At 40.4% G+C, this 13,086-nt stretch overlaps 1 protein-coding gene across 3 annotated transcripts in view; it reads left to right on the top strand.

Moving 5' to 3' along the window:
* LOC121283055 (lysine-specific demethylase 2B-like) overlaps positions 1-13,086 on the top strand; it is a 161,211-nt gene that overhangs the window by 41,397 nt on the left and 106,728 nt on the right. For all 3 annotated transcript variants that reach the window (XM_041197052.1, XM_041197051.1, XM_041197053.1), the window contains exons 2-4: positions 3,953-4,177; positions 8,164-8,307; positions 12,931-13,017. In XM_041197052.1, the coding sequence (XP_041052986.1) occupies positions 3,953-4,177; positions 8,164-8,307; positions 12,931-13,017 (456 nt within the window). The remainder of the gene's footprint in view (positions 1-3,952; positions 4,178-8,163; positions 8,308-12,930; positions 13,018-13,086) is intronic.

Below are 13,086 nucleotides of genomic sequence, written 5' to 3'. Positions count from 1 at the left end.
TCAAATCAATTATAATTGCAATAGTTTATTATGCAGCACCAAATATACAAGGGAGAGAACAATCATTGGTTATGTGAACTGTTTCTCAACTTTGTTTTGAAGTCAGTATTTAACTGTGGAGAATTTGACAGGAAATCTGGACCCCAAGCACCAGTGTCCTCGTTTGGTAACTTTACAGCAATCTTGTTCTTGTGGAAGTGTATAATTGCCCTTTTGAATGCAACCAATATTGAATACAACCGATACTGCATTGAGTATGAGAGATATGTGATCTATGGACATAATGGCATGGTGTTGTTTGTGATTCTAATGATCAACTAATGTTAGCTTCTTGTGTGACATTTACGTTTGTATTGTAATAATTTTGTAACCATTTGGAGACAAGTAACACATGACCAACAATTGGCAACATTATCTTTAATGGAACATTTCTAATAGAGTTGAAGTGATTTGTCTTGTTTTAAGTGTGTTACTGATATTCAGTTGTATATCTGGACTTACTGATGGGATTGCCAACCCTCCAGAATTGTCCTTGAGTCTCCTGGAATTGAAGGTTAAATTCCAGGACACTGCTGAAAGGAGCAGAGAAGAATCCTAAGAGCATTAACCCACCACATATTTCATCAGTTGTAAAAGTATTGGGGTCGGTAAAAGGTTGTTTAACTGACTGTCAACATGAACCCATTTGGGTGACACAAGAGTCCATTCATGTTTCCATTTGGCATGGGACGTTAACATGTCTGGAAGACGGACCAATGTTGGGTGTGTGGGAGTGGGGTTGTTCACAGCAGAAGGATATATGAAGAAACCTCCAGGAATACACCCAGCCACAGCTGACAAGCCTTCTGCTGAGGAAATGAGATAATGTACAATGCAGATCTAGGTTTGCTGATTAATTGGTCCAGCATATTCTTATAAACCTGGCTTTTATTTTGTTTCATTTTAAGTATATCTTATGTTTTTTCAAAATATATTTTCTGTTCATTCCTTTTTCCTCTTCCCTCCCCAGTGCACTGTTCCCTGGGGCAAGAGGGCAGGTTGATGGCCTGAATTTTCAGTGTTGCATTTAAGCTGGTGGGCATGTGAGTGCCCCTTATTTTTTACACTCCCCCATTATTCTTGTTTCGTGCTTTGCTCAATCTCTAGCATAGAAGCACATAGTCTCTATTGAGCACCAATTCACAGCTGTACATTTCACATTCGTTGTTTGCCTTATAGAAATTCTAATTGCAAACAAGCCTCAAGCAGGTACTGTACATTGAGATAAAAACAGAAAATGTTGGAAAAACTCAGCAGGCCTGGCAGTATCCATGGAGAGAGAAACAGAGTTAACATTTACAGTCCATATGACGACCCTTCAGAGCTAAAGAGAGCTTAACAAGAAATTATGTCTCTTTTGCCTTTACCTTAGAACTAGAAATGTGATGGAGGAGGGGGTGGAGCAAAATAGAAGGCCAGGTATAGGTAGGAGCTCAGGAGAGATTGACACAGATGTAAAGGACACAAGATAAAGGGGTTGTTAATGGTAGTGTCATAGACTAAAGGTGCTGATAGTGGCATAAAGGTAAGATAGCAGAATGTGTCAACAGCAGAACAAGGGTCAGCAGTCTGTGAAAGCACAATGTAGAAACAAGTGACAGATGGCCCTGTTGCTGGGGTTGTTGGAGAAAAAGGATAAACAATAGAATAAATAGTAAATAAAAATTTTAAATAATTGGATTAAAGGGGTGAAGATGGGGGAGAGCGTTCATGGTCTGAAGTTGTTGAACTCCATGTTAAGCCAAAAAGGCTGTAAAGTGCTGAATCGGTCAATGAGGTGATGTTCCTCCAGTTGGTGTTGGGCTTCACTGGAACATTGCAGCAGGCCAAGGACAGACATGTGAGCATGAGAGCACAATGGTGTATTGAAATGGCAAGAGGCAGCAAGGTCTGGGTCATGTTTGAAAACTGAACAAAGTGTTCCACAAAGTGGTCTGTATCTAGTCTCCCCAGTGTAGAGGAGACTGCATTGCGAGCAGCGAATGCAGTAGACCAAATTGAAGGAGGTGCAAGTGAAGCAATGCTTCACCTGAAAGGAGTGTTTGGGGCCTTGGACAATGAGGAAGGAGGAGATAATGGTGCAGGTGTTGCACCTGCTGCGATTGCATGGGAAGGGGATGAGGAGTTGGGGATGATGGAGGAATGGACCAGGGTGTCAGAGGGAACGGTTCCTATGGAATGCTGATTTGGGGGTGGGTGGGGTGGTGGGTGGGTGGGTAGTGGTCTTAGGGTTGATGGGAAGATGTTTGGTGGTGGCATCAGGATGGAGTTGGCGGAAATGGTGGAGGCTGATCACTTGAATGCAGAGGCTGGTGGGGTAAAAAGTGAGGACAAGGGGGAGCCTTGGTTGTGGGAGGGAGGGGAAGGGATGAGGAAACAGGTGCGGAAAATGAGTCACACACAGTCCAGGGCTCTGTCAACTACAATGGGTGGGGTGGGGGAGCTCTTGGTTAAGGAGAAAGGAAGACATGCAAGAAGTGCAGTTTTGGAAGGTAGCATCATTAGAACAGATGCAACGGAGGTGGAGAAACTGGGAGAATGGGCAGGAGTCCTTGCAGAAGGTGGGGTGTGAGGTGCTATAGTCGAGGTAGCTGTGGGAGTTGGTAGGCTTGTAATAAATTTTGGTGGACAGTCTACCATGAGAAATGGAGACAGAGGTCAAGGAAGGGGAAGTGTCTGGAGGAAAAGCATCCCCTCTTCTGGTTAGGCACTTCACAGCCTTCTGGACTTAACATTGAGTTCAACAACTTCAGACCATGAACTGCCTCTTCTATCTTTACCTATCTTTAATTCAATTTTCAAGTTTTTTATTTATTCATTTTTTTTATCCTTCTTCCCCAGCCCCCATCCCCACCCCACCTCAAACACAGCCATCTGCTACTTGTTTCTATATTGTGGTTTCACGGAGCGCTGACCCTTGTTCTGCTATTAACACCATTCTGCTATCTTACCTTTGTGCCACTATCAGGACCTTCTTTAGTCTTTAACGCTATCATCAATACCCCCTTTTATCTTGTGTCCATTACATCTTTGTCAATCTCTCCTGAGCTCCCCCCCATCCTTGACTTTCTATTTTGCTCCACCCCCTCTTAAACAGTATAAAATCCATCACATTTCTACTTCTCTTTAGCTCTAAAGAAGTCATAAGGACTCGAAGCATTAACTCTGTTTCTCTCTCCACAGATGCTGCCAGACCTGTTGAGTTTTACCAGTATTGTCTGTTTTTATTTCAGATTTCCAGCATCCACAGTATTTTGCTTTTATCTTACTGTACATTGAGACCCCAGTTTGGTCAGCTAATCAAGTAATTTAAATCGCTGTCTGAAAAGTGTTGAGCCTCTTGTGTTCAGTGGGTGATGGTAGGTTCACTCAACTTGTCTTACCTACCAAAGTAACCCATTGAACAACTGTTAATGTGTTAATTCCCAGCCATCAAACCTGTTTCATTTGTAGATGCTGATGGCACAGTTTTTTTTACTATATTCTACAGGAGTAACCAGTCTGGTGAGGTTTAGCAGCTTTGCATAACAAGTTATCAGGTCTTGTATGAACCAAGCAAAGTTGTAATACGTAAAAGGATGGTTCAGCACGGTTAAAGTTTTCTGTTTTGTTTGTGGGTTACTTGGTAAAAAAGCACAAGTTTCTCATTTTACCTCATTCACAGAACCACGAGTAACTGAAGAATCCTGGTACATTGCATCTTGTATGTGATGCAAAGAGATTAGGTAGTGCTAAATGTTTAGAAATGCCTTTCCCTTTCTCCTGTTTTGAAAAATATATGATCTTAAGTATGAATTAATAGCTTTTTTTGCCCATTGAATGAGAATGGTTGGAAAAACCATGGCTTTGGAATTGATATAAAGTCTTTGTTGTATGGTGCATATTTCTGTAAGTGTTTTTTCCTTTGTTACAGTCCAGGGCCTCAGCAAGACTAAAACCTCGGCCTGCACCTTCTTCGGGACCTAAGCTTCTTGTCCATAAATCAACAAGTGGTGCGCGCAGACGCAGGACACGATGTCGCAAATGCGAAGCCTGTTCACGCTCAGAGTGTGGCGAATGCCACTTCTGCAAAGACATGAAGAAATTTGGAGGTCCTGGCAGAATGAAGCAGTCCTGTATCAAGAGACAATGTATTGCTGTAAGTTCAAGGACATAGATTGTTTAATTACGCTGGCCAATTTCTGCAAGGAAACCAGTTTCAGTGGTGGTGGGATTATCCTGAGATTTAATTTTGAGATTGCTGCAGCTCTTCCTAATCTTGGTTTGCAGGGGGAAATGCTGGTAATAGGCAGTAGTGTTCCTTTGAGTATTTGAGGGCAAATATTGCATTAAATGTTCTAATGAATAGAATTGGTCACTTCCTTGTGTGATACACACTGAGCTATAGTTTATGAAATGAATGTATCATTTACGTAAAGATGGAAAAGCTAAGATATGGAAACACATTAATCATTTTCAATCTTTGAAATAGAAAAGTAATTGTGCACTATCTAATCCAGAGTATATGCATGTATACATGATCTTGTTTTGCACGCTATTTTTTTCACAATTGCTTAATTGAGCTGTTTTATATTGTTGGTTGCATGATGGGACTTCTTGCACAAGGAGGTAGTGCAATTTCTTGTAAACCAATATAAAATCCTGACAATGCTCAACTGACAATCACTACCTTTTAATGGAGATTATCAGGCTATAACAACTGCTGTAGTCAGAAGGTGCAAAGAAAAACTTGCAAAATCCCATTTTTGCACTTTCTGAAGTGTCCAACAATTGATGAAAGAATTGATGCTTTTACAACATGATAGTGAAGAAGTAATGGGAAAAGCATTGAAGAGAGGCCAAGAATAAAGAAAAGAACTTGCACTTGTGTAGCACTTTATGACCTCAGTATGTCCCAAAGTATTTTTTAGCCAATTAAATATTTTTGAAATGTAGTCCCTGTTGTAGCATAGAGGGAAAGAAGGGAGAAGCTGAGGAAATAAACCTAAAGAAATTGATCCAATTCTATGAATGTATTTGAATCACAGCAAAAAATAAGACTGGTAGATCGTGTATATCTCCAATGCAGGTGCTAACCAAAATAATGGCATTGATTAAAAAGCTCCATTCTAATGAATTGGTAATTAACATTTTAAAGTGGTTGTTCATTTGACCCTTTAACTGTACATACAAGTTCATTGCATAGATCAGGAAAAATTAAACTTTTCAAATGTACTTCCTTTTACTAGAGACCTTAATGAGAGCTTGCTGTAGTACACTCCATGAAGATTAGTTGTTTAAATATAATTATGAAGTGCTGTAATGGCAGTGGTCCAACATTACTCCTGGCAGCAGGACCTTTTCAAGGACATTAGGCAACTAAAACCAATTAAACCATGAGCTCATTTGACTTGTGCAAGCAAATATATTTCACCTGAGTACTGACTGTGATGATTCTTTACAATAAAACACAGTGCCTTTTGAAAGTAAGGTGGAGTCTGATGATACATTTAAATGTAACATTTAATACTTGCCCTTTTTAATTTAACTCCTTTTAATAACAGCTTTTATTTATATCGTGTCTTTAATGCAAGCAAACATTTCAAGGCAATTCACAGAGCTGTTATAAAACAAAATATGACACCGAGCCACATAAGGTATTAGGACAGGTGACTAAAACCTTGGTCAAAGAGGCCGGCTTTAAGGAGGAAAGAGTAGGTAGGTGGAGAGGTTTAGGGAGGGAATTTCAGATCTTGGGTTCTAGACTGCTGAAGGCTGCTGCCACCAATGCTGAAGTGATTAAGGTGTGTTCAAGACGCCGGAATTAGAGGACCACAGATATCTCTGAGGATTATAGGGTTGGGGGAGATGACAGAGATGGGAGTGGCTGGGCCATGGAGAGATTTGAAAATAAGGATGAGAATTTTAATGATTTTGTTTAATTGGGAACAGGGTAGGTCGGAGAGACTGGGGTGATGGATAAATGACATTTTGCGTGAGTTAGTACATGAACAGCAGAGTTTTGAATGATCTTTTTTATTATCTGTTTATGGGATATGAGCATTGCTGGCAAGGCCAGCATTTATTGTTCATCCCTAATCGTCCTTGACAAGGTGGTGGTGAGCCACCTCCTTGAATCACTGCAGTTCATGCAGTGTGATTGAATACAATTCTGCTGCTGTTGATGGCCCACCATTCCTCGTGGGTGCCCAATTTTGAGCTGCTCAATCTAATCTGAATCTATCCCATTTAGCAAAGTGGTAGTGCCACATAATTTATTCCAGATTTATTCATTAATTGAATTTAAATTTCGCTCAACTGCTTTGTGAGGTTTGAACGTGTCTCTGCAATTTCAGTCCCAGCCTCTAGATTATTAGCCTGTAACCTCCTTGCCTGGCATTTCCCTGACTCAACCAATACCATCAAGCAACGGAACCAATACAGTTCATTGAGCAGTGTAGGAGACCATGTCAGGAGCAGCACCAAGCGTACCTAAAAATGAGGGACCAACCCAGTGAAGCTACAACACAGGACCGCAAATTGCTAAACAGCAAAAGCAGTATGTTGTAGATATAAGTGATCCCATCTTCAAGTTTGGAGGAACCAAGAGAAGGTGCTTGGTGCAGAGGCAGCAGGAGGAAAGCAGGGATGATAACTCATTTGAGAAAATTAGTATGGTACTTGCTTGGGCAGTCGTGAATAAGAATTTTAAATGAGAGTTGAGTAGTAGAACAATATGAGATGCACAGACAATGAGAATATACTGTTGGAGTGATGTGGGTGAGAGCCACATCACCACTGCAACAGTCTGGGCCTCAAAGAGTTTGTATTTGTAAGCTTTGGCTTACATGATCACCAAGCTGTAGATTTTGAAACTTTGTTAATAAATTTTTTTAAATACCCAAAAATGGTATTTATTTAATTTAAACAGCAAGTCGGATTGCAACGCACTTGTTAACATCCATTGCAATGTACTTGTTAACAACCAGCTGCCGGAATGTGTGTGAGCACAAATCCGAAAAGATGACTACAGATTTTATTCCAACTTAATGTAATGGCACCATGGAAATTGATGACACACTATATCAAACTTGGCTCATTAATGCACCCGCCCTCATCTTTGAGTCAGAAGGTTTGTGGGTTAAAACTCCACTTCCAGACCTGAGTGCCTAATGTAGATTGGAACTTCAGCACAGTACTAAAAGATTACTGCATTGTTAAAAGTGCAGTCTTTCAGATGAAACGTTAAACTGAGGTCCTGTTTGCCCTGTCGGGTGGACATGATAGAGACCCATGGGTTGGTCCCTCAAAGGAAATAGGACTAGTTCTCTTTTCTGACTAACACTCTTCTCTCAGCAAATTTCATCAAAAACATAGCAACTGGCCATTCATTTCATTGCCATTCATAGGACCTTGCTGTGCACAGATTAGCTTTTCATTTTTACAAAGCCATAATGATTACAATTCAACAGTAGCACATTGGCAGTGAAATGCTAGGATGTTTTAAATATGTGAAAGCCACTTTATATATAGGTTATTTTTTTAACTAGAGTCCTGAATCCTTGTCCAATAGCTGGACATTAATGTGTGCAGAGTTTTTGTTTTTGAGATGGGTCCAAACGAGTTGCCAAATATTAGCATGGTTAATACCTTGCTATAAAGCTCTGCATTCTTTCAAAAGTGCTAAAAAACCCTTTAGCAATACAGGGCTGGCTTTATGCCAAAGGACTGTAAAGTGTAAGTTCACATCAACAATTGCCCCTTTTCTAGGTTTAGCCATTCCTTTGGGAATGGTGTGAGTCCAATCATTATAGCGTGCAAAAGTTGCTGACTTTTACTGTAAAGTACACCACAGTAGCCTGACAAAGACACCCTCGCCTGTTTCCTTTCTTATTGGGAAATTTCTGGCCTCTGCTCAAAAATTAAACTGCAATTAGGAAGTCTATGTGGTATTAAACCTGTGTCCATGGAAGTTTGCAACACAATGCATTGGTGCTGCTACCTGCATTGTCATCACCAAGTTTATCCTGAGTTCTAAAATGCCACATTAAGCAAAGGTTATGAATGGTTGTGTTATGAATGATGTGTTTTACATTGCATGTTATTTTAGACTAGAATCTATTGACCTCTATCACTTTGTTGCAGCCTGTGTTACCACACACTGCAGTCTGCAAGATCTGCGGTGAAGCAGGAAAGGAAGACAATGTGGTGGATGAAGCAGAGAAATTTAATGCTAGCTTAATGGAATGCTCCATCTGCAACGAAATCTTACACCCAGGATGCTTAAAGGTATGCTTGACCTAGTTGACCTGATGGATCATATTTTAAACCTCTTAAAATATTACATTTTTCAGATTTGAAATATTTTTAAAAGGGTTAATTTGAACGATGTGAAAGAGCAACTAGTTTTTTTAAGTGGATAGTTTGGTGCTGGAGGTCAGTCATTTACAGGCAATTCAACACGTCAAATCCATGCAGGCTCACCACGGAGAAGTCTAATCAGTCCCACTCCCCTTGCTCAATCCCTGAAACCCTGCAGGTTTATTTCCTTTAATTGCTTGTCCAATTTCCTCTTTGAGATCATTCAAACTTCCACTTCCATCACCTTTTGTGGGCAGTGAATCCCAGGTCATTACCATTCTCTGCGTAAAAGGAAAAAGTTCCTCCTCACATTCCCCCTGCATCTCTCACCCAAAACCTTAAATCTGTTTTCCCTAGTTCTTGTGCCATTAGTGGAACAGATTTTCTTTGTCTACCTTATCCAAACCTGTCGGAATCTTGTAAACTTCTATCAAATGTCCCCTAAATCTCCAAGGAGAGCAGCGTCAGCTTTTCCAACCTAACCTTGTAACTAAAATCTCTCATCTCTGCAACCATTCTGGTAAATCTTTTCTGCACCCTCTTGAGGACCTTCACATCCTTTCTCAAGTGTGGTGACCAGAACTGAACACACTACTCTAGTAGTGGCTTAACCAGAGCTTCATAATGGTTCAGCATAACCTTCCTGTTTTGTACCCAATGCCTCTATTTATGAAGCCCAAGACCCCATATGCTTTGCTCACCACCCTGAATATGTCCTGCCACGTTCAAAGATTGATGCGCATGCACTTCCAGGTCCCTTATTCCCCACAACACTCTTTAGAACTCTGCTGTTAAGTCTGTATTGTCTCTCTCTATCCATTCTGCCAAACTGTATAACCTCACACTTCTCTTTATTAAATTCCATCTACCACTGCCTACCCATTCTCCTAATCTATCTGTCATGATGCAGGCGATCTGTCTTACTGTTTTCCACTCCTTCAATTTTAACATTCTACTGTATTCCAGGATCCAAGTCATTTATATATAGCAAAAACGCAATGACCCTGATCCTTGGGGACCACTACTGTCTACCATCTTCCAGTCAAAAAAATGACCATTTGCCACAATGCTGTTTTGTGTCCTTAAGTCAATTTTTAAATCAAATTGAACACTGACCCTCCTATTTCCATGAGCCTAAATTGTGTTAACCAGCCTTTTTTGTTACTTTTATTGATCACTTTCTTAAAATCCTTATAGACAGCATCCATCACATCCTTTCCTCAGCCTTCTGTTACATCAAAAAGTTGAATTAGATTCGTCAAGCTTGGTCTGCCATTTACAAACCTATGCTGGCTATCCTTAATTAACTCAAATCTCTCCAAGTGTCTGATTTTATTTTTCCCTGATTATTGTTTCTAGAACCTTACCCGCTATGATGTTAAACTGTAGTTGCTAGGACTGTCCTTGTATCCTCTCTTGAACAAGGGTGTCACATTTGCCACTTTCCAATCCTCTGGCACTTTCCCCGTGGTGAAGGAAGATTATGGCAACCCCTTCATCTCTCTCCACCCCTCTTCCTTCAACAACCTAGGATGCAAGCCAGCTGGACCAGGTGACTTATCTACCCTAAGCATAACCAGCTTTGCTAGTAGCCCCACCCCAACCACACCCAGCTCTCAAATTTCACCCAATCCATTGCTTCTACTATCTCTGTTACTTCTGATATTTTCAGATTCCTCCTCCTTAGTAAACATTGATACAAAGTACTCAATTATTCTAGCCTTGTCCTGCATCTCTAAGCATATATCACCACCTTTGTCCCTAATAAGACCCACTCCATCTCTTACTACCAGCTTATTATTTACGCACCAGTAGAAGATGATGGTATATTGATTTGTCACAATAGTGAACATTGCAATGAGTAAATAATAGAAATGTGTCATGAAATACTTACTATTTTGAATACCTGACAAAATATAGAAGTTAAAATTGATAGGTTCTATGTCTTGCAAGTGCTTCATTCAACCACATTGATAACAACTCTGCAATGTGACTGTTACCCCTATAGCTTACGTTTATTCTGTATGTAATTTAGTAGTTTCCCAGGTCTGGAGACTAGAGTGGAGTGATGCTAAATACCAATTATAGCTGATACTTGGGTTTTCTTGCAGGGGATGATAGATAATTCACAGCTGCCAATAAAATTACATTTGGACTATGGACTTAGTAGTTGTTTCATTTCTGGAGGGTAGTGTTAGAATTAAAAGGCAAATTTGGCAAGCACCATCGTAAATGTGGTGGCTCATAAAACACTGGGAGTCATAGAATCATAGAAAATAGGAGCAGGAGTAGGTCATTCAGCCCTTTGAGCCTGCTTCGTTATTCAGTATGATCATGGCTCATCGTGTATCTCCATGCCATTTTCCCGTGCTCTCCCCAGACCCCTTGACACCTTTAGAGTCTAGAAATCAATTTCCTCCTTAAATATATTCAGTGACTTGGCCTCCATAGCCCTCTGTGGTAGAGAATTCCACAGGTTCACCACCCTCCAAGCGAAGCTGTTTCTCCTCATCTCAGTCCTAAAATGGTCTACCCGGTATCCTGAGAATGTGACCCCTTGTTCTAAACCCCCCAGCCAGAGGAAACATCATCCCTGCATCCAGAATGTCCATCCCTGTCAGAGTTTTATACGTTTCGGTGAGGCCCCATTCTCGTTCTTCTAAGCTCCAGTGAATACAGGCCTAGTCAGCCCAATCTCTCCTCATACGGCAATCCTGCCATCCCAGGAATCAGTCTGGTGAACCTTTGCTGCACTCCCTCTATGGCAAGTATATCCTTTCTTAGGTAAGGAAGCCAAAACTGCACATAATACTCCAGGTGTGTTCTCACCAAGGCCCTGTACAGCTGCAGTAAGACATGCTTGCTCCTGTACTCCAGTCCTGTCACAATGAGGGCCAGCATACCATTTGCCTTCTTAACTGCTTGCTTTCAGTGATTTGGTGTATTAGGACACCCAGGTCCCTTTGTACGTCAACATTTGTCAATCTATCACCATTTAAATAATTCTCTGCTATTCTGTTTTTCCTATCAAAGTGGATAACTTCACACTTATTTATGTTATACTGCATCTGCCATGTATTTGCCCACTCACTCAACCTGTATAAATAACCTTGAAACTTCTTAACACCCTCCTCATTGCTCACTTTCCCACCAAGTTTCGTGTCCTCAGCAAACTTGGAAATATTACATTTGGTTCCCTTATCCAAATCATTGATATATATTGTGAATAGCTGGGGTCCAAGCACTGATCCCTGTGGTACCTCACTAGTCACCACCTGCCACTCTGAAAAAGACCCATTTATTCCTACTCTGTTTCCTGCCTGCTAACCAATTCTCAATCCATGCCAATATATTACCCCAATCCCATGTGCTTTAATTTTACACACTAACCTCTTATGTGGGACTTTATCAAAAGCTTTCTGAAACTCCAAATACACTACATCCACTGGTTCTCCCTTATCTATTCTGCTAGTGATGTCCTCAAAAAAAAACTCCAGTAGGTTTGTGAAACATGAATTCCTTTTCATAAATCCATGCTGACTTTGTCTAATCCAGTTGATATTTTCTCAGTGTCCTGTTATCTCACCCTAGACTCTAGCATCTTCCTTACTACTGATCTTGCTTTTATTCATACATTCGTCATTTTTTTCACCTCTTAGCACTGAATCAAGTTAAAAGCTGTCTGTAAACACCCTAAACTTGTAGAATAGTCATGCCCAAAGGAACTACTTTTGCCATCCTGGATATAGAGGGCAAGGAGTTTGACAAGAATGCATGTAGGCAAGATTGCCTACATCAAAACTGCACCAACTTGCCATTACCAAGAAGGAAGATCTATAGAGCTTGTTAGGACTACTTGGGCATATAGGGGAGATCTGTGTTTGTCTTGGAACTTTGCCATCTCCTGTAGTCTATAATGCAAAAAGTCAGCCTGCCTTGAACTTGTATGCATTTGGCCTTTTTCAATCAAGATAAGTTTGCAGTCCATTACTGCATACATTAGTCCTCCTATGCTTTGTTAAAATCTGGACTAATTTTGATGTCTGCTATATGAAACTAAAGGCATTCCCAAGCAACTCAGATTTCTGAATGTTACAGCTAGTCAAGAAGGGTCACATGAGCAAGTGTTCTATATGCTGCTTTGTGGCCTCCTTTGTACTTTTGTCCAAAGTGATTGAACAGGCTGCATGCTTACATTGAAACATATAGCAAGCAATGTTAAATTTTTCAACAGCTGAACTTAGCACTATGAAATTGAGCTGAGTATTGTTCAAAATACAGCCTGTTTATTCCTTTATTTAAAAAATCACCAATATAGCCACTTATTTGCCAGATGCACATTGCATAAAGCAGATATTGATAACATCTGTTCTAGTTACCTAGCTATTTTGACCTGCAGTTGTTTTGGTGTATGTGTGTGTAGGGCTTTTTTAAAATATTTATTCATTCATGGGATGTGGGCATCACTGGCTAGGCCAGCATTGATTTCCTATCCCTGATTGCCCTTGAGTAGCTGTGTGTGTATATATATTACTTTTTTTTTAATATCAGGTAGAAGAGTCTGAAGGACATATAAATGATGAGTTGCCAAATTGCTGGGAATGCCCGAAGTGTAACCAGGAAGGAAAAACAGGCAAAGTAAGTACTGATTTCTTTAGAAAAGGAAATCCCCGATGTAAAAGAAATGCTGAACCTGATATACATAAC

The sequence above is a fragment of the Carcharodon carcharias genome, chromosome 10 (assembly GCF_017639515.1).
Source record: "Carcharodon carcharias isolate sCarCar2 chromosome 10, sCarCar2.pri, whole genome shotgun sequence".
Taxonomy (NCBI): Eukaryota; Metazoa; Chordata; class Chondrichthyes; order Lamniformes; family Lamnidae; genus Carcharodon; species Carcharodon carcharias.
The sequence above is the reverse complement of the archived record's forward strand: the minus strand, read 5'-3'. Positions and strand labels throughout refer to the sequence as shown.